General features: G+C 42.0%; 4 protein-coding genes across 4 annotated transcripts; all 4 read left to right on the top strand.

The window, feature by feature from the left end:
- Positions 1–2309: 2309 nt before the first annotated feature.
- Positions 2310–9720, top strand: LOC145705786 (transcriptional regulator ATRX-like). Its single transcript, XM_081783270.1, is given in 11 exon segments — positions 2310–2767; positions 4267–4704; positions 4750–5672; positions 5674–7249; positions 7345–8285; positions 8333–8546; positions 8587–8988; positions 9034–9117; positions 9161–9268; positions 9309–9416; positions 9469–9720. Coding segments are annotated over 11 exon segments (4914 nt in total). The 5' UTR covers positions 2310–2689; the 3' UTR covers positions 9511–9720.
- Positions 9721–9785: 65 nt separating this feature from the next.
- LOC145705785 (uncharacterized) lies at positions 9786–11021 on the top strand. Its single transcript, XM_081783269.1, has 5 exons — positions 9786–9980; positions 10022–10244; positions 10291–10381; positions 10427–10706; positions 10749–11021. The coding sequence occupies exons 1-5, from the start codon at positions 9786–9788 to the stop codon at positions 10821–10823; spliced, it is 864 nt and encodes a 287-aa protein (XP_081639395.1). The 3' UTR covers positions 10824–11021.
- Positions 11022–15882: 4861 nt separating this feature from the next.
- Positions 15883–16940, top strand: LOC145703812 (uncharacterized). The gene is made up of 4 exons (XM_081781203.1): positions 15883–15973; positions 16012–16396; positions 16437–16649; positions 16690–16940. The coding sequence occupies exons 1-4, from the start codon at positions 15921–15923 to the stop codon at positions 16879–16881; spliced, it is 843 nt and encodes a 280-aa protein (XP_081637329.1). The 5' UTR covers positions 15883–15920; the 3' UTR covers positions 16882–16940.
- Positions 16941–17062: 122 nt separating this feature from the next.
- On the top strand, positions 17063–18264 carry LOC145701847 (uncharacterized). The gene is made up of 6 exons (XM_081779063.1): positions 17063–17199; positions 17248–17305; positions 17350–17641; positions 17683–17995; positions 18036–18137; positions 18181–18264. The coding sequence occupies exons 1-6, from the start codon at positions 17063–17065 to the stop codon at positions 18248–18250; spliced, it is 972 nt and encodes a 323-aa protein (XP_081635189.1). The 3' UTR covers positions 18251–18264.
- The last annotated feature ends 265 nt before the right edge of the window (positions 18265–18529 follow it).

Here is an 18529-nt window from a genome sequence, read left to right as displayed (position 1 = left end):
TCTTGATGATCGCTTCCAGGAAAGAATTCTGCTTCCACTTTAAATGGGATGAATGGGAAACTGTCCCATCTGACCGAAAGTCGTTTTCCCCTCTCGCTAGGGAGATGCCCGAAACGCTAGAAATTCGATAATAGGAAAACGCTTAACATAATTGGCAAAGGGTTCATTTCCGGGCTCGATTTTATGGCGCAAGAAGGTGAACTTTGTCGCTGCTTCTCTTATCGCCAGGCAGATATCTTGAACTGCATCTCTGACTGATTTTTTTGTCATTTTCAAAGTCAGGAACGATGACTCTGTGGTCTTATCCCGGGCACGTTTAATTATTCTTTTCGGGTGTAGTTTGGGTACTTTTAGGTTGAATGCAACCGCTTGAATAATTCTACAGACTTGAAAGAAGCAAAGCTTAGCAATTGAAAAATATTTTTCAATGGCTATTTTGATATTTTAAACTTTTATATTTGAAGGCTCACTTTCAATTAGCGATAAAATATTGGCAAATTGAATAGTTCTTGGTCAAGAAAGAGTCTTACATTTTCACAATTGTATGGAGCGTCTTCCCAAGCGTACTGTTGGTTTCATTCTGTATGTCAACTCTCTCACCATCTATCTGTTTTCTAGCCATTTTCGAACTGCGTTCTATACTACAGTCGCTTCGAGTCAATTATGAAGATTGACTTAGCCGCTCAAACTCGCAAAAAAGCAAAAGTGTCGAGCAAGTAAAAAAACATCGAGAAACATTGAAAACGTCGCCGGCTTCAGCCTCGATTGATCAACCCTTTCCCCAAGGTCCTCGTTTATTCTGAGCCAGCAAGATCGAAGAAAATCTTGCACACATGATTAAAAGCTGCCTAAACTTTGATTTGTGGCGTGTCACTCAGCATCTTTGACAAGATTTTTTCAAAGAAAAATAATTAATAAAAATCAACTGCCACTTGATGATATTCTCTTTCCCGCTTCATCCCCTTTTCCTTTGGATCCTTAGGATCTCTCATCTTGTAGGAATTCGCTTCGAGAGAGACTCCCGTCTTCTAATGGTTCTGCTTTTATTCATTATCCTAGGAATTTAGCGTCTTTAGAAAACCATGTTTCTGAATGCCAAGAATACTTTCTCTTCTCTGTATCTGATCTTCTTGTGTGCTCGGAACTGCTATGCTCTAGCGATCAGAATAAGGATGAGTTTGTTTAAACAATAAAAATTTAAATTATTCAGAAAGCAACATCAAGCAGGAAAGATTGCATCTCGCGCTGGCTTGAGATAATAAAGATCTCGCAAGAAGAGCATTGATTATGTATATCTCCAATTTGATGATTTTTTTCTGGCGAAAGAAAAAAAACTGACCTCAAACGCAGACGGTCTTCGGTGATGCAGCTCCGACGCAAATCTCAAGGATTTCCTCCTTGCCATTCTTTTCTCTTTCAAAATCGCTGCTCCAGCTTTAAAAAAAAACTTGCGGACTGCTGATCAAAATTAATTTGCTCTAATTACCTGTGCCCAATTAATTAGAGTCCCATTCCCACCTCAAATGGTGGCTCTTTGGATTTAGCTGGATAATTTATTGCACGCTTTTCTTTCTATTAACGCTCGGTTCAAACTTTTTTCTTTTCTTTTTCTTCATTCAAAAGGGTTGATTTCGATGATTTCAAATGAAAACCATTTGAAAAAAGTCGAACTACTGTACTTGCCGATTTCTGTAACAATTAAATCATGTGTAGCGAGGAAACGGACTTCACCGTTGTACGGGATTGTACCCCAGATTCTCTGGTGATGACGTCTTCAGCATCGCGGAATTTCCAGAAACTAACAGGCAAAATGGAATTATCCTGCTAAGCGACTTAGTCGGTCATGTCTAGGAAATTGTGGGAATGCCCAAAACTTGAGAATTTATTCTCCCAGTCATCCTTCTGGAGATAAAAGTAGTAAAATGGTTATTGTCACTTATTGATGTAAATTTATTATTACTTGTACTGATCTAATACTTATATCCGTTCAGAAATGACCATCCTAAGATAGAAGTTCTATCATAGAACCGGAAATACACACAGACGCTTTATTTTACGGTTAAGTACTGAAGATGGTCACTTGCTGACTGACAGCTTAACAGTTAGTGACAGAAGAAGGTGAAGGATATCCGTTGGCGGGCAAAAGCGAAAGTTGCGCAGCACCGAAGCTGAGCTGCGCGCGCGGAGGACCTTTTCCTCAAACTCGCCCACGCTCATTTGAAAGAAAGAAAAAACTTTAGCGCCATCTTGTTGCTAAAAAATTATGAATTTTCACAACCAATCGGGGGTTTTTGATTACGGCCAATCCGAATCTGCGATTGAAAAAATCGAATTCGCCCTGAAAGATCGAGAAAAGCGCCTTCCTCGCTGGAAGAAGTGGATAGCTGAAGAAGGGAAGATTTTGGACGAAAAAATTTTTCGAAAAAAAATTTCGGACCTTTGATGATGAATGACCGAAGTGATTACTCATCGAGCATCTGATTGGTCGAGCGGAATTTGCGTAGGCGGAAACCCGATAGCAGAAAAAAGGTGGCCCGAAAGACTGGATTCTTTTCTGATCCCGATTTGATGGATTCCTGAAAATCTCGAATTTCCGATTCCCTTTTTTTCGAAACTCGTGAATCAGCGCCAGTGAAGAGCGCGACGAGCAGGACGGAGATCCCGATCCACGCGGCGGTCAGCGCCAAAGATGGAATTCAAAGAGAATCACAAGCCCTGGGCATGGGTCTTCGACGCAAAGATTTGCTGTACTGTTTGTGGCGAACAGGTACAGTAATCAACTTTTTCTATTCATCGTTTTATTTTTATTATTGCTATAAAAAATCAAAATCAATTGCTTTATTATGATGATTTCAAAAAACTTTTTGCGCGGCCGGAAATCATGAAAAAAGTGCTAGTGCAGTTTTGTCAGGCTCGTCGAGACGAGTCGATTGGTATAGGTCACTCTTGAAAATTTTAAGGATTTACCGGTTAACCGGCTGATTACCGGAAATCACGTTGTCAGCTCCCGTTTTTGTTCTAGTCGTCGGATTTTCATGTTTGAAGCGTCAAAATGATCCGTATGATCAGGGCTTCTGTAGCCTCCGAGATGAGCCCCATATCTCAACTCCTGCCGAGCTTATCACTAAAAGTTTGAATTTTACGCACTTTTTTCACTTTGACGGTTCATAACGTAAAATTTTTTCGGTAAATACTAATAAATCTTCTGCGGTTTTGATAGACAATTGAAAATTAATAATACCCACCGTTCAAAACCTTGTAACCAGCCGGTATAAAAGCGCTGAATCAAAATAATGCCTTCAAAAACCACTTTCTCGATTATATTAAATTTTAACATTAAAACATGACTCATGTTACATGACAGAAAAGGACTGAGAACATTAGATGCATTCAATGGTCTACCAACTCGTCCGAGCTGAAAGCGAAGAGAAAAAATTCGAAATTAACTGGAGTTTCCTCAAAGCCGAGTTTTCCAAGAAGAGATTTGCTCATCCGGGGGCTCGACAAAACATCTTAAATGTCCTAGAAGGCATCAAATGTCTACTAGAATCAAACTTGGTTAACCTGAGAAAAAATCGAGCAGTGGAAAAGGTGATACAAGAAGTTCCAGTTATGGAATCCAAAATTAAAAAAAACCCCTTTATTCTCCGAAAAATCCTCTTTCAAAAGAAATAACATTGATTTTGCGCAAAAAGGTCCCGCTTCTAGTTCCGATCTTTGAGGAGAAAAATATAATCAAAAAAGTGGTTTTTGAGGGCATAATTTTGATTCAGCGCTTTTTTACCGGCTGGTTACAAGGTATTGAACGGTGGGTATTATTAATTTTCAATTGTCTATCAAAACCGCAGAAGATTTATTAGTATTTACCGAAAAAATTTTACGTTATGAACCGTCAAAGTGAAAAAAGTGCGTAAAATTCAAACTTTTAGTGATAAGCTCGGCAGGAGTTGAGATATGGGGCTCATCTCGGAGGCTACAGAAGCCCTGATCATACGGATCATTTTGACGCTTCAAACATGAAAATCCGACGACTAGAACAAAAACGGGAGCTGACAACGTGATTTCCGGTAATCAGCCGGTTAACCGGTAAATCCTTAAAATTTTCAAGAGTGACCTATACCAATCGACTCGTCTCGACGAGCCTGACAAAACTGCACTAGCACTTTTTTCATGATTTTCGGCCGCGCAAAAAGTTTTTTGAAATCATCTATTACGTAACGTACATTATTATAAATGCTAGTACTAGTGTCGTTATCTTACCTTCAGATCAATGTATTCGGCCGCTGGCACGAGCACCCTCGCCTAAAAGTGATCCAATGCTCTCCCTGTAACAAATTCTACAATCAAGGGCGCTGGACAACGGACGAAGACGGCTATTACGAGCACTGTCGATGGTGCGGAGAAGGGGGCGACCTACTCGGCTGCGACGATTGCGTCGAATCCTTCTGCAAAAAGTGCATCAAACGGAACTTTGGCCGAGCGGAAACGCAGATGATCGAAGCTGCCAAGTGGAAGTGCTTTTGTTGCGACCCAAAGCCGTTGCGAAAACTACTCGACGATTGTAGAAGAGTCGTGGACGCGAGAAGGCAGCGAGAGGAGTTTCTCTTGGAAGAAGAGAAACGGCTGAAAAGAAAGAAACTCGAGAAGGAGGAAAAATTCAGACGAGAAAAAGCTGAACAGAAACTTTCTACGAAATCCATCTCGGTAAGCTCGCGATAAACAAAATTATCTTTTGACAATCTAATTTAGCCGGTACCAGCGCCCACAGACGAATTATTGAACGGAAACAGCCAAAACAGCGGCGAATCGACAGATTTGGAGGAGATTGACGAGAAAATGCACATTCTCCTCAAGCGCCTCCAGCTCAAACTCAACGATCCTGACAAGTCCTTCGAGCAAAAAGAAAAGGCGCGAACTACAATCAACACGATTCATAAGTCGATTCAAACGATCAAGAAATCAACAGAAAGCGCGTCAAAATCTTGGCCGGCGCAAGAAACTCAAGCTACAGTGATAAGCTCTGGCAGCTCAGAAGGAGAAGAAGTCGAGTCGGAAGCAGAAAGCGGAGATGAACTTTTCGCGATGACGAAAAAGCGGCGAAAGGGAAGCGCGCACGAAGGAGTTGGAAAGCTTAGAACGGAAACATCGTCCGACGAATACTCGGACGAAGAGTCGGCGAAGAAAATCAAGGAAGAGCGAAAACGCGAGAACGAAAAACGCGCTGAAAAAGCTCGCATTCGCCGCGAAGCCATCGCCAAACAGGAAGCAGAAAAAGAAGCTGCGGAAGAAGAACAGCGAAAGAGAAACTTGGAAAGAATTCGGATGCGAAAGGCTGAAAGTGCGCTGAATCAAGAAAACTTGAAAAACGCTAGAAATGCGAGGAAAGTATCGCCCAAGCCGCAAAACAACTCCAGCATCGTGGAACTTTCTGATTCAGACGAAAAGATGTCCCCTCAACCGGCACAGGGAAACGATGATTCGGAAAATTCTGGAGCGGAAGAAAACGGAGACGCCGGTTCTAGTGATGAAGATCTGGAATTCCTACCCGACGAGAACAACGTAGCGGAAAATGGAGCCGAAAATGGCGCTGCTTCCAGCCAAGGAAGTGACGACGAAAACATGGAAGCGGATATTGGTTCAGACGAGGATGTCCTAAAAAAGAAAAAAATCAGATGAAGACGAAATTCAAAAGAAAAGGTCTCCCAAACCGAAACGATCAGAAAAGGCAAAGGAAGTAATCGATCTTGACTCTTCTCCAGAAAGAATGGAAGACGATTCTCAAGAAAATGATGCTGAGGAAGAGGACGATGACGAACCAGCCAACAGAAGGAAAAAGCGTGATCGTCTGCTGGAAGACGAGAAAATTCTTTCTTCAGACGAGGAATTCATCAACAGTATCAAAGGAAAGGGAAAGAAAAAGAGAAAGCTATCAACTCAAGAGGAAGACCAACAACGGAAACGAAATAAAATCTCTTCTTCCGCGGAAGAAAGCTCAGACGAAGAGATGGAGATCTCGAAAAAGAGCAAGAGAAGGCGTCGGAAAAATCTCGACAGTTCAGACGGCGAGGATGGCTCTGATAAAGAAAACATCGAGGAGGAAGATGGAGAAGGAAGTGGAAAGAAGAAGAAGAAAAAGGAGAAGGCCAAGTCAAGGAAGATTATGACAGATGAGAAGCTCTCGGAGGAAACCAAGGCGGCCGAAAAAGCGGAAAAAGAGAGGAAAATCCGTCTCGCGAAGATTCGAGAGGAGCGTCAGACAGTCAATCCAGGCGAATCATTCGAGACTAGTGACTGGAGTGGCGTCTTGAACAAAACGCCGAAAATCGAAGTTGACCCGGAGCTGAAGGCACATCTGAAGACTCACCAGATCGATGGCGTTCAATTCATGTGGGATTGCACGATCGAGTCTGTGACACAAAAAGGCAACGAGTTTGTTCTTGGATCTAATGCCAGGGGCCACGGTTGTATTCTAGCGCATTGTATGGGCCTTGGAAAGACGCTTCAATCAATCGCGCTCATGCATACTTTATACATTCACGAGTTTCTCAAGCTTAACCATTACCTCGTGCTGGCGCCGCTGAATGTCTGTGAAAACTGGGCAATTGAAGTGGACAAGTGGACTGGCTCTTTAGAGCGCCCACTCGGCTGCTGGAACTTGCAGTCATCATCCGATTACCACGAGCGATTGGACATGTGCAAGGAATGGGACGCAGAAGGAGGCGTTCTTGTCTTGGGCTACTCCCTCTTCCGAATGTTGGCGACCGGCGCCAACATGAACAGAAAAGTAAAACGTCTGATTCCAAAGTTCAAAGAGTTCCTTCTCAAAACACCAGATTTGATCGTCGCCGATGAGGGCCACCAGCTGAAAAACTCAGAATCCGCCATTTCTAAGGCAACAAAGCAAATTCATACGCACCGTCGAGTGGTTCTCACTGGTACTCCGATGCAAAATAACCTCGACGAGTATCACTGCATGGTCGACTTTGTCCGCCCAAATCTTCTCGGTACAAACAAGGAATTCAGAAATCGTTTTGCCAACCCTATTCGAAATGGAGAACATATCGATGCCAGTCAATTTGATGTGAATCTAATGAAGAAGCGCGCTTTCATTCTGGCGAAATCGCTTGATGGAGTCGTCCAGCGAAAGGATTATTCTTACATGTGCCAACATTTACCTCCGAAACATGAGTACGTCCTGAGTTTGCAACTTACCGAAACCCAGATCAAACTGTACGAATACTACCTCAAGGTAATTTGTCGATTGGCAATTATTTGTATCAAAAGGTATATCAAAATCTATTATTATTATATCTAATTAAACATGAATCGTTATTCGAAATTCAGAACAAATCAACTGCCCTCGTCAGTGGAGGCAAAGTCTCTGGAAGAGGACTCTTTGGCGACTTCCAAACCTTCTTGCTCATCAACAACCATCCCCGTTGTCTCCTCCAGCAAACTGAGCAACAAGAGGACCGTGCTGACCGCGAAGAACTGAACAGATTCGTGACTGATGACACCTCTGAAGAAGAATCAGACGCGGAAGACTTCAATGCCGACAACCTCGATGACGACGACAAGGAAGTCGTTGACACGCCAGATCCAAAAGATGAAGACGAGCTCAGGGAACTCAGTGGCATGAAAATCCGCCAGTATGTCATCGCCAAAGCTGGTGGATATCACCACTGTAATTCGTCTGATCCACGGGATCTTCTGCGACGAGCGATCGAGCTCTTCCGAAAAGAAATCGATCCAGACAACGAGTATTTGGAGGAAGAAATCAAATTTCTGAAAAGAGACAAACTAAAAGAACTCATCCTTCGAAAGGGCGGCACTGATGCAGATGTAACTGGCAAGTCTAAAACGGATCTGCGAAATTTCGCAGCACATCTTCATCGAAAATCAGTCATGCCTCCTCCCGACAGAGTCTGGTACGAGCAGGTCATGAATGACACGAACGAGAATACTTTTGATTGGGATAAAGCGGAGCTCTCAATCAAAATTAATGCGCTCATTGAAATCATCAACATCTCACACCATCTCGGAGACAAGTTGATCGTCTTCTCGCAGTCAGTCATTACGCTTGACACGATTGAAAGCTTCCTTCACGAGTCGACAGTTACGACAGGCTTTAATCTTGATGATGAATCGCCCAAAATGCCCTTGTTTGTCGGCAATCAGAAGTGGTACAAAAACATTGACTACTTCCGAATAGACGGAAGCGTCACAGCGGCAAAGCGAACCACTTACATTGAAAGCTTCAATGACCCTGAAGACGATCGAGCCAGGTAAGATCGTTTTTTAGTATTTCATCTTTATTTATTTTCGATTTAAGACTCTTCCTTGTTTCTACAAAAGCGGGTGGAATTGGAACGAATCTTGTTGGAGCAAATCGTGTCATCATTTTCGACTCCTCGTGGAACCCCGCTCATGATGTTCAGTCCCTCTTCCGAGTTTATCGATTTGGTCAAACTAAAAGTGTCTTTGTTTACCGTTTTGTCGGACACGGTACGATGGAAGAGAAGATTTACGAACGTCAAGTTAACAAGGTAGCTCAATAGATCCTTTCTTTTCTGATAATTATTGTAGTCGTCACTTGGCTTACGAGTTGTCGACGAACAACAAGTTGACCGCCACTACTCTGCTGATCAACTGAAAGATCTCTACAAGTTTGTGCCGAAGCCTGAAGGAGAGCGAGAGCGTCTTGCTCTTCCCAAAGATGACTTGCTCAAGGAAATGATCACTCATGACAAGACCAAGGACTGGATCCTCAAATACCACGAGCACGACTCCTTGTTAGAGCACAAGCCCGAAGAAAACCTGACGAAAGAAGAAATTGACAGAGCCTGGGAAGAGTACGAGAATGAAAAGAAGGGAATCTTCACGCATCGTTACAACCCATCCGTGCACTTCAACCCAACGCAATCTGTCTTCGCCAACACCCACAACGATTCTTTGATCGAGAGTGAGAATTGGCTAATGGGACTCTCCGTAAGTATCCTTGAGCATCAGTCACATGATTATTTGTTTATTTAGAACCCAACTCTGACGGCTTTGGTCAAAGTTGGCGAAGAAATCTTTGGCGAAAAGTACAACTCCTTCTTCGCCAATAGATACCAGGTAAGATCATCATTCTTCTATTGGTTTTTATCTGGTTGTTCAGCCGAAAGTTCCAGAGATGATGAAGCTACTTCTGTCTTACAATCCCAACACGCCGTATATCGACGCTTATCAGAACTCTGTTCGTCTTGTCGGCGTTGTTCAACAAATGGTATTTACTCAAAAAATCACCAGATAGTGACCAATTTTAGCTTGGGAACGAGGAAACTATGTACCAAGAAGGCTTCGCCATCTACCAACAACTCTTGAAGCGCTACGAAGCCCTCAAGAATGGCTTAGGTCAAAGCGCCTCTGCGAAGGTATGATAATATCGTAATACGATTAGTCACTATTATTCAAAATATTTTCAAGGTCCCGATCAAAATCGCACCGCGCGCCTATTTCAACAAATAAAAAAAATGCTGCCACTTTGCTATTTTCCCCGATAGTTCAAATTCAACAAAGACCTTTCCGGCTCCGCAACCTACTGAAGACAACATTTATTTTCCCCTCCCAATTGCTCTTTTGAACTATTTTTCCTTGTTTATCCTCCGTCTTCGTTTTTGCGGAAAGTAGTCAAAGCTAGAATTTTATCTCTGTTCTGCTTAACTGCCAGTGTTTTTTTTTCAAAAAAACTGATACTCATTCTGTTAAATAATAATCTCGAAGAAAACAATAAAATTTAAGAAATGGAAATATTCAATCGACTTGACTCTAAGCGCTTTGAATTGCCAAAAGTGAAAAGTTCTGAGAATGCTCCCCTTTGTGACTATTGCAAGAAAAGAGAGGCAGATTACGAGTGCGAACAGTGTGAAAATGAGACGGGAGAAACTCCTATTCGGTATATTTGTGAGAGACATCTTGATAGAATCCGCAAACATGAGGTTGTGACGCAAGAAAGTAGAAATTTCTAACGATTTATTAGGAGCCCAACAGACATAACTACAGAAAGATTTCCGATTATTCGGAAGATTCGCTGGTCGATTTGATGAACACGTCGAATGTTCATATTTCTTGCCTGAAAGGTCAAATAGCCCAACTAAAAGGCGAACTCGGAGAAACAAAAGAAAGAATCGAGGATCATTTCCAGAGGCTAATTCAAAGTTTCACTGAAGAAGTAAATTTGCACAAGCAGAAATGCATTAGAGGTTTTTAAGACTAGCGCTACTGACATTCTTATTTTTTGTTAATTAGAAATTGAGGCTGAAAGCAATAAGAAAAAGAACGAGCTGCTATCGCAAAAGTCTACGTTGGAGAGAATCGTTGGACACATAAAGACGTTAAGGTGGAAGAAAATTATCCTTGAAGTTATCGTATAAAGAATTTCTAGCGATCAAGAAGCGGAAAAGGCAGACGAAAAAGCGAAAGAGAATGAAGAGGCGAATACGAACGTGAAAGATACGCAAAATCAAATTTATGACGACGCGCAGAGAGCGAAACAGTATCGTCCATCTGCGGGGCCTTTCTTCAGACTACAACCCTTCGATGAGAATATCAAGCGTTTGGTTCGACAAGTCATCGACTACGATATTGTGACTGAACCGATTGACTTCAACAAACTAAAAGAAGCAACTGGCATGACAAAACCGCTCGTAGCTGGTCATGTTTTTGTAAGAATAAAAAATAAGAGAACTGATCTAATTATGTTTCAGTCTTTCAACGCGCAAGAAATTCCCCTTTGGTGCCTGCGGGATTGCCCAGTCATCATGCTCCCCATCCAGATTTGAAGGGAAAAGGAAAACTCGCACGAAAACTTCTTGAGCTCCAGTGCACCGCAGCTGTCGAATCCAGCTTGGTTGAGCGAACTACGCAAATACAAGATATCCACGGATGCTCCTTGCTCAAATGTGGAGATGGTATATCGAGGAGGGTAATCCTTCGAAGGATAGACGAAAACAGTGAAGCAGCTACAGACCCCGATATGAAAGCAGAGAGAAACGTCATCGAGTTATTTAGCCCAACAATCGCGAATAATCAGTACCAAAAGAAAGAATTTGTCAAAATAGCAAATGCGATTGATAAACATGTGGAAGAGTGTGCCTCCCTTTATAGTGAGAAACATCGAGAAATGCTCAAATATCCTGTCAGGCAAAGGTCTATAATTTAAATGCGCTTACAACTTCGAAGCTGCAAAGTTAGACCTTCTCAAAAGGGGAACGTATGGACGAGGTGGAAAGGATTGTTGCAAATTTGATCTCAAGCTAAAGAATCAAGTATCTCTACTACTAGCAGTTCAGGTTTTAAAAGAATTGGTAAGATCACGAATATAAAAGTTAGTGCTGTTATTCGAATTTAGACGGCAAAAGGCAAAGAGCTCGAAACAATCTCCTGGGCGATCCGAGCTAAATATTTTCTCTTCTTCATCGACGAAATTCATATGGCACCTATTCCAATCGACCTGAACCTACCAGATCCCCTCAAAGATCTCGAACTCTACGGTATCATCGACGATATCGATGTAGATTCAATTCCACCACTTGCAATCGAATGTTGGGTCCATTTGAATTACACCAAACAGAAAGATCTTTCGAACTGCGAGCCTTTTAGCTACAAATTTCACAGTCCTGATGTTTCGGCCGCGTTAAGAACCTTTCTCGATGACGCTAAAGAATTCAAAGTCGAGTTCATGGCAAGCATCGAGGGAACTGATTCCACTAACGCATGGTTAACAAACGTAAGCAACAAATATTTCATACAAACTGAACATTTTAGGTCACGGCAAATAAGGAAAATATCGCTGAGAAAGTCCGAAGTTACTTGGATGTTCGTTCTCACTTCACAGTTCCCAGAAAAAGTTCATAAACCTTCACCTTCACTAAATTAGATCTATCTCATCACTACCAAATTGAAAACATCAACTCACTGAAATAAAACAGACATTCTTGATTAAAACTCGCCTCTTCAATAGCTTGAAAATATGCCGTAGCTATTGGATAGAAACAGTTTTTGCAGTACCAGGTGGCACCGATAAACAAGCAGGCCATGTCGGTAAAACCGCTAACACGTCCCGTTACAAATTCCTCTGAGCTCTTCGTCGGGGTGATCTCGATCGGTTCAGAATCACAAATTTGACCACGTTTTGAAAGAGAGATGCGGATATTTATTTTTCTAATTTCTTGCGCGTTTTCATCAGAGATTCTTGCGAGCGGGATTCAATTTGAGTTTCCGGAATTCAACGGAATCCGATTGTTTTGGTAAATAAGATTAATCAAGGAATTGAACTGAATAACAATTTGTAAGCCCGATTGATGAACTCAAAAAGACAAATGCCCATCCAAATTGCACAGATTCTGCTTTTAAAAAGTCAGAATGCTCATTTTCCTGCGATGAAGGTCAAAAATACACTGACTCAAGAGGCCATGCCCATCCACTAACGAGCAGATGTACTTGTCAACGAGCTCAGTGCAATTGGAATCCTCCTCTTGCAAAATGCCGCAGTGTTGGAGAAGTAAACAAGAGAAAACTTATGCCAAAGGTTGTTCTAAAATCAGGGAATCAAAAGTCATCGAAAAAGTCGACTGGTTGGTGCGTTGAGTTTTCTCAGGGCCAGAGAAGCCTTGTTCGATCAGGGACAGGGATGGAAATCTGAGCGGCACGGCACGGCACGGCACAGCGGCATGGCACGGCACGGCACGTGCCGTACCGTGCCGTGCCGGAGAATAAAATCTGGTCGCGGCACCGCGGCACAGAATAACAAGTGTTAAAATAGTTATTTTGAAATAAAATTTTTTTTATCCGTAAAAATAAAGGACGGGCCGTTTCAGCCCCGTTCCTTGATTTTTGAATTTATGGGGCTTGACATTGGCTGGGAACATTGCTTCAATCTTAGTAACGTCCCCAACCCACCTTCACCCATTGTTTGAAAAATTCTAATTACCCATGATTTTAACTTTATTATGGTTTTCATTTAAACTTTTCAAAATTCCATAAGTACACTAGCAGCTTAAATTTTTTTCATTTTCATTTATAAGTTATTTGATGCAAATTTGTGCCGTGCCGTGCCGTACCGTGCCGCGGCACGGGTATTTTGGTTGTGCCGTGCCGTGCCGGTGCCGCCGGAAAATTTTGTCATATTTCCATCCCTGATCAGGGAAATGTTTCTGCCCTTCTGGTTGGAAGAAAGTTGGAGGTTGCGTGGAGCCGAGGGTGGATAGAATCCAACCTTGTTCTTTTGAGTATTCAACAGTAAATTGTACAGGAAATAAGCTCTCGGAGATCTCTCAAGCTGATGAGAATGAGGGAGAAGTTGTCGGGCTCATTTTTGACCTGATAGTCCCAGGTAAAAATTGAGTTCTTTGAACGGACGCTTTATCTTTTTAGGTGACGCAGACGAAATCATTTTCAAGAATTCTCATCTGCATGTCATCCCAGACAATCTCTTGCAGGGGACCTACAAGCTTATCTACGTTGACTTTTCAAACAATTTTCTGAAAACTGTCCCTGTCGAACTATTTCGTAAAACAGATTTGGTGACAAATATCGACCTCAGCTTCAATCAGATTTCTTTTCTTCCGTCAGGAATCTTTGACAACCTGGGCAAGCTTGAAGTTCTCGACCTCTCACACAATAATTTGAAGAAGATCAATCAAGATATGAGCAGCCTCTTCAAGCTGATCGATATAAGTTTATCATTCAACAACCTTGAAGAAGTCGATGAAAATGATCTTGTCCTCCCTGGAAGCGTGGAGTACCTCCATCTCCAAAATAACAGGATCTCTAAAATGTCGCCCAATATCTTTCCGTTTGCGCTTTACAACATCGATCTTTCAAATAATCTTCTAAAGGACGATTTCGAAGAATCATTCAAAGGTGCTCCTAACCTTGTCGGACTGAATGTTGACAACAATCTTCTCGAAAGATTTCCGACGAAGAAATACCCGAATCTTCGACGAGCCGAGTTGAGTGGAAACAAAATAAAGCTATCAGGCAGTGAAAATCTTGCTGTGAAGATGCCCTTATTGGAAAAACTAAATCTTGCAAGAAATCAAATCACAAGTCTGCCCGCTACCTTTTTACCAGAAAAATGCGACGTTCTGAAACTTATCAATTTCAAAGAAAATGGATTAACCGAACTTGCAAATGATGAACTTGCATGCGAAAGGAACGATTTCAAAATTTACACGTGTATCAACTCAGATAGAATCAACTCCTAGAATATAATTTTGAGATAATCAAAGCCTCAATCACATTTTATTCGGACGAAACAAGCTTACGTCGATTCCCACTGATTTGGTCAACATTAACTCTCGTATTATCGACTTCAGCTACAACGATATTCCCGAGATTGCTGATGACTTTTCCGATTACGGAGATTACCTTCGTCACGTTTACATGCATAGAAATAATCTTAGCTCTTTCCCGAGGGCTTTACTTTATGGAAAACCAAAGCTCCGCGACGTTGATTTTTCGAACAATGAAATAACGAGAATCGCGGATGCTGATAACAAAGATTTGGAGGAGTTGTACAAATCCGGTTTCTTGGAAAAGATCGATCTAAGAGGAAACATTGACCTGTTCCCCTTTATGAACTTTGCGTTCGTTGGACCAGATGCGGAAGAAGCTACTAGGAGCGGCTTTTTTTTTTTAGTTTATTGATCAAAATTATCTTTCTAGGTAAACAGCGGAGAGTTTTGCAGTGTAAGCTTTACCAATTGAAACCGAAAATATCGAGAAATTCGAGAAACCAGTTTCGTTTTGTCGTTTTCGTAGAGGTAGTGGTTGTAGTAGTCGTAGTCGTCGGGAACTGAGTCGATGTCGTGTCTACAGTTGAGCTGGGCTCCCAATCAGGGTCGTTTGCTGAATTGGTGCTAGTGCTTGTGGTAGGATCAGCAACCGTTGAAGTCGGGTCACCTTCGATCGTTTGCGTTGTAGTCGGAAAGTGAGTGGAGGTAGTGTCAATTGTGGTGTCGGGAGTCCAGTCGGGGTCGTGGACGGTCGAAGTCTCATCGGGGGCAGTAGTCGTTGTTAGTTGCTCAGTGGTGGAAGTAGTCTCGCTCGTTGATGTCTCGATGAATCGACGTTCTCGTGACTGGTGGCTCTCAAGGAATTTCTTAAAGGCCGGCCTGTCGAGTAAAAAGACGGGAGACGGATCCTCCTCGTTGCTGGAATTCATCTCGTACACTCGCGTTTCCGTTCTAACTTCGCTTGCGATCTTATCTAAAAGATTTCCTCCTAAGTCTTCAGCAGGCCTTGCGAAGGAGGAGCCAAGGAAAAGCATGGTGGATACGTTTTTCATGCTGGAAAAAGTAAATTTTCGATCGCGATTGTGAAAGTGATGGATTGAGCCAGTTCGAAGTGCATTTTATAAGCTCTAGTGATGACTGCAATAGCCTCGGGGCCCGTGATTCATTGAGAATCTGGTGCAAATAATGGTGGTGCAAGTTTTAAGCTCATGAGTCACTTCTAGGACATAGTTATGATGTCATAAAATCGCATTAACGATGTTCGAAATCAAGAAAAGCCGAATCAGCAACTCAAACTTTGTGGATTCTTCAGGGAACCCGTACGACTCCTTTGAACGCGCACTTGCAGAATTCAATAAAGCACAAGTTTAAGCCCTTTCAACATTTATCTGTCAATAAATTAAACAAGTTTATATATTCAATGAAAAATATGCCACGTTTATGGTAGATGCTTTCGAGCTGAAATAAAATACATTGTCGCTAAAAGCTTCAGTAGTCATGAAAACAAACTTATTTGATAATCGCTGGGCATTCTCTTTAAAATTCAAAGACCGTATCGAAAATAATAAGCTCATAAATATAAAAAAGAAAACAGACGCGGCTTTTTTCGCCAGTCAGAGAGTTCAAAAGACGGACAAAATCATGTCGGAGGAAACGCTTTGCTTGGACATTCCGTCGATAGAGTCCATCACAACGTAAGCAAATCCCAGTGCTATGAAATTAATGTCAATAGCCTATCGATTGGTACAACAACACGAGTCTGGAATTACGCTTCGCTCGATGATATTAAGTACGTTCACGACAGTACCTGCTTTACAGACGTCCCTCCTCCACCTCCTTCCACTTTCCACGATATCATCATCCTTATCGATGGGTCTGACAGCTTCAATGATCAAAATGGATTCGCTGATGCTCAACGTTTGATTAACTCCGATCTGATTCCAATGCTCCAGAATAAACTTGGAAGCCGGGCAAGCGTGACCATTATTCAGTTCTCCGGCATCAAAGCTGGAACAAGCTCATACAAGCCCGGATCCGGGGGAAAAGACACTAACTCTGACTACATGCACTACATTGTCGAGCAAGATTGCGTTCCTTTGGAAAACGCTGTCCGAGAGGTGATTGATTCTTACCCGTTCACTTTTTATTTTTTCGAAGGAAAGCGAATTCGCAGAAGGACTTGATGGTAATAGCCAGCTCTTTCTTTGTTTGCAAGATTTGAACCTCGAAAGCTACCTGGAAGAATTTTCAAGGAAGATTGCATACGATGATGGTCCAAGACGACGCTCTATGTTCATTATTTCTGACGGTGAATCCGACATTGGAAATCTTCAGAGCACAACAAGTGACGGAATCGCTACTGCCGAGGAGGTTCTTTTGAAACTTTGAGCAAATGATCGAGCCACTTTAGATTGTTGCTAAAACGAACGAGAATTACACAACCTATCCTATCATCGTCCGACCAAAAGGATCGACTGCAGAAGACGAAGCTTTCTTCAAAAATACTCTGGCGTCTAGTCCACGAAACTTTTTCCGCCTCTCTGACAAATACTTCGAGCGAGATCTCAAGAGTGCTTTCAAAGAAATCGTCCGAGATTTTTAGAAGAACAACAAATGATTGCTATTTTTACTGTTTATTTTGCATCAATCTACTAATACAAAGCATGACGAAAATGATATCAATGGTTCAAGGTGATGAATTCATATTTGACCCTCGATCATGAGAGAAACCAGATGTTTTTCATAATGTGTCCAGCATTGCTCGTTAATTGAAGAGCATTATTATGAGGGGGTTTTACTTAGGAATAATAGGAGCTGCTAAAGCTCAGAATAGTTGCGATTCTTTTTGTCTTGCTGAACTAGAGAGCTGTATTTCTGCCTGTCCACCGGAAGATGCAAGCTGCCCATCAATCTGTGCTAGGTATTGTGCTAGGTTTCATGAAATGAAGGTCCCCAGAACCTGTCTTAGAGAAAATGCTTCCTGTGACATTGAATGCGCTGCTTCTGAGTTTGCACTTGTAGTCGGAGTATGTGTTATTAATAGTGTACGTGTTGTAATGCTTATTTGAAGACAGATGCCTGGGATGTGAACTTTAAACTTGATACCATTCAAGAAAATGCTTCGTTTGACTTCCGCGACCATGAAATTGACATGGTGTGTACAGTTGAATATGAAGGGGATTTCTATGTGATCGGTGGATTTTACGACGAGTACCGTGTATCAAAAGCGAATGGCTGTCAGTTCAAAACTGTCGCGAGACTACCAATCGAAATGTATCAGCATCGGTGCACTGTGTGGGAGAATGACATTTGGATGTGTGGAAACGCGGACGATCCTAAAAAGTGCTACCATTATGATTTACGTCAGTGGCAGATGGAAATAATGATTTTTTAGTGATTTTAGATAAGTTCGATGAGGGGCCCGAATCAACATTGGATCATCGTTTCGGAGGGCTTGTTAATTATAATGATACTCTCTTACGAATCGCTGGATACACCAATCAAGTAGAAAGCCTCTCTTCGCCAGCGGGAGAGTGGGAAGATTTCGGTGCTCACTTGACTGACTTCATCAATGGTTTCACTACAGTCGTCTTTGAAAATCACATCTACACGTTTGGCGGATATTCGGCTTTGCAGCAAGATTACATAACGAAAATCAACAAGTACTTTCCTGAAACTCATTCTTGGGGAGCTGCAGGATTTCTGGCGAACAAAAGGTCGATACTTTTCTCAAATCAATTTTTCATTTTTAGCTAGGCATAATCACGCATCCGCTGTTGTTGGGAACACAGTTTTTATTGCTGGCGGTTATGGTGATCTTCCATTTGAAGCTTTTAACCTTCCCGAAGGTGGTGTGACGTAAGTTTTTACTGTGTTATCTGGTAGTGTATGGTCTATTTAGGGAACTCCAGTCGAAGTTAGAGTACAAAATCTTCACGGAGCTGATTCCGAAATCATTCCTTACCTGCTAATAAAAGAGTTGTCACATTATCTCTGAGCTTTTTGTCCTTTGCGTTTCTCCTGACCTTTTTGGGAAAGCCCCTCGTACTCGTATCGCGTATCACAAACAAGAGAAAAGCGAATGAAATTGAAATAATGAAAAATATACGAGGTGTTCTGAAAGGATCGAATATTGCTTTGATAGCTTTCTCGTTTACGCTTATTATTACAGAAGTGCTTAACTGTGGAATGGAGTTTTTAGAGCGCCACAGATTCGATGAGTACAGAACTGTTAGAGGTATTTTTCATAT

This window comes from Oikopleura dioica, chromosome PAR (assembly GCF_907165135.1).
Source record: "Oikopleura dioica chromosome PAR, OKI2018_I68_1.0, whole genome shotgun sequence".
In the NCBI taxonomy this organism is placed as follows: domain Eukaryota; kingdom Metazoa; phylum Chordata; class Appendicularia; order Copelata; family Oikopleuridae; genus Oikopleura; species Oikopleura dioica.
Note: the sequence above shows the minus strand (reverse complement) of the source record. Positions and strands in the feature narration are given on the sequence as shown.

Excerpts from the sequence above, each read along its gene's own strand:
- LOC145705785 (XM_081783269.1), top strand. The coding sequence starts at position 9,786 with ATGGAAATATTCAATCGACTTGACTCTAAGCGCTTTGAATTGCCAAAA. Across the intron at positions 9,981-10,021 it reads ATAGAATCCGCAAACATGAG|GAGCCCAACAGACATAACTA; the intron begins GTTGTGACGCAA and ends ACGATTTATTAG. Across the intron at positions 10,245-10,290 it reads CAAGCAGAAATGCATTAGAG|AAATTGAGGCTGAAAGCAAT; the intron begins GTTTTTAAGACT and ends TTTGTTAATTAG.
- LOC145701847 (XM_081779063.1), top strand. The coding sequence starts at position 17,063 with ATGAGGGGGTTTTACTTAGGAATAATAGGAGCTGCTAAAGCTCAGAAT. Across the intron at positions 17,200-17,247 it reads TGCCCATCAATCTGTGCTAG|AGAAAATGCTTCCTGTGACA; the intron begins GTATTGTGCTAG and ends AACCTGTCTTAG. Across the intron at positions 17,996-18,035 it reads GGATTTCTGGCGAACAAAAG|GCATAATCACGCATCCGCTG; the intron begins GTCGATACTTTT and ends ATTTTTAGCTAG.
- LOC145703812 (XM_081781203.1), top strand. The coding sequence starts at position 15,921 with ATGTCGGAGGAAACGCTTTGCTTGGACATTCCGTCGATAGAGTCCATC. Across the intron at positions 15,974-16,011 it reads TCGATAGAGTCCATCACAAC|CCTATCGATTGGTACAACAA; the intron begins GTAAGCAAATCC and ends TAATGTCAATAG. Across the intron at positions 16,397-16,436 it reads TGGAAAACGCTGTCCGAGAG|GAAAGCGAATTCGCAGAAGG; the intron begins GTGATTGATTCT and ends ATTTTTTCGAAG.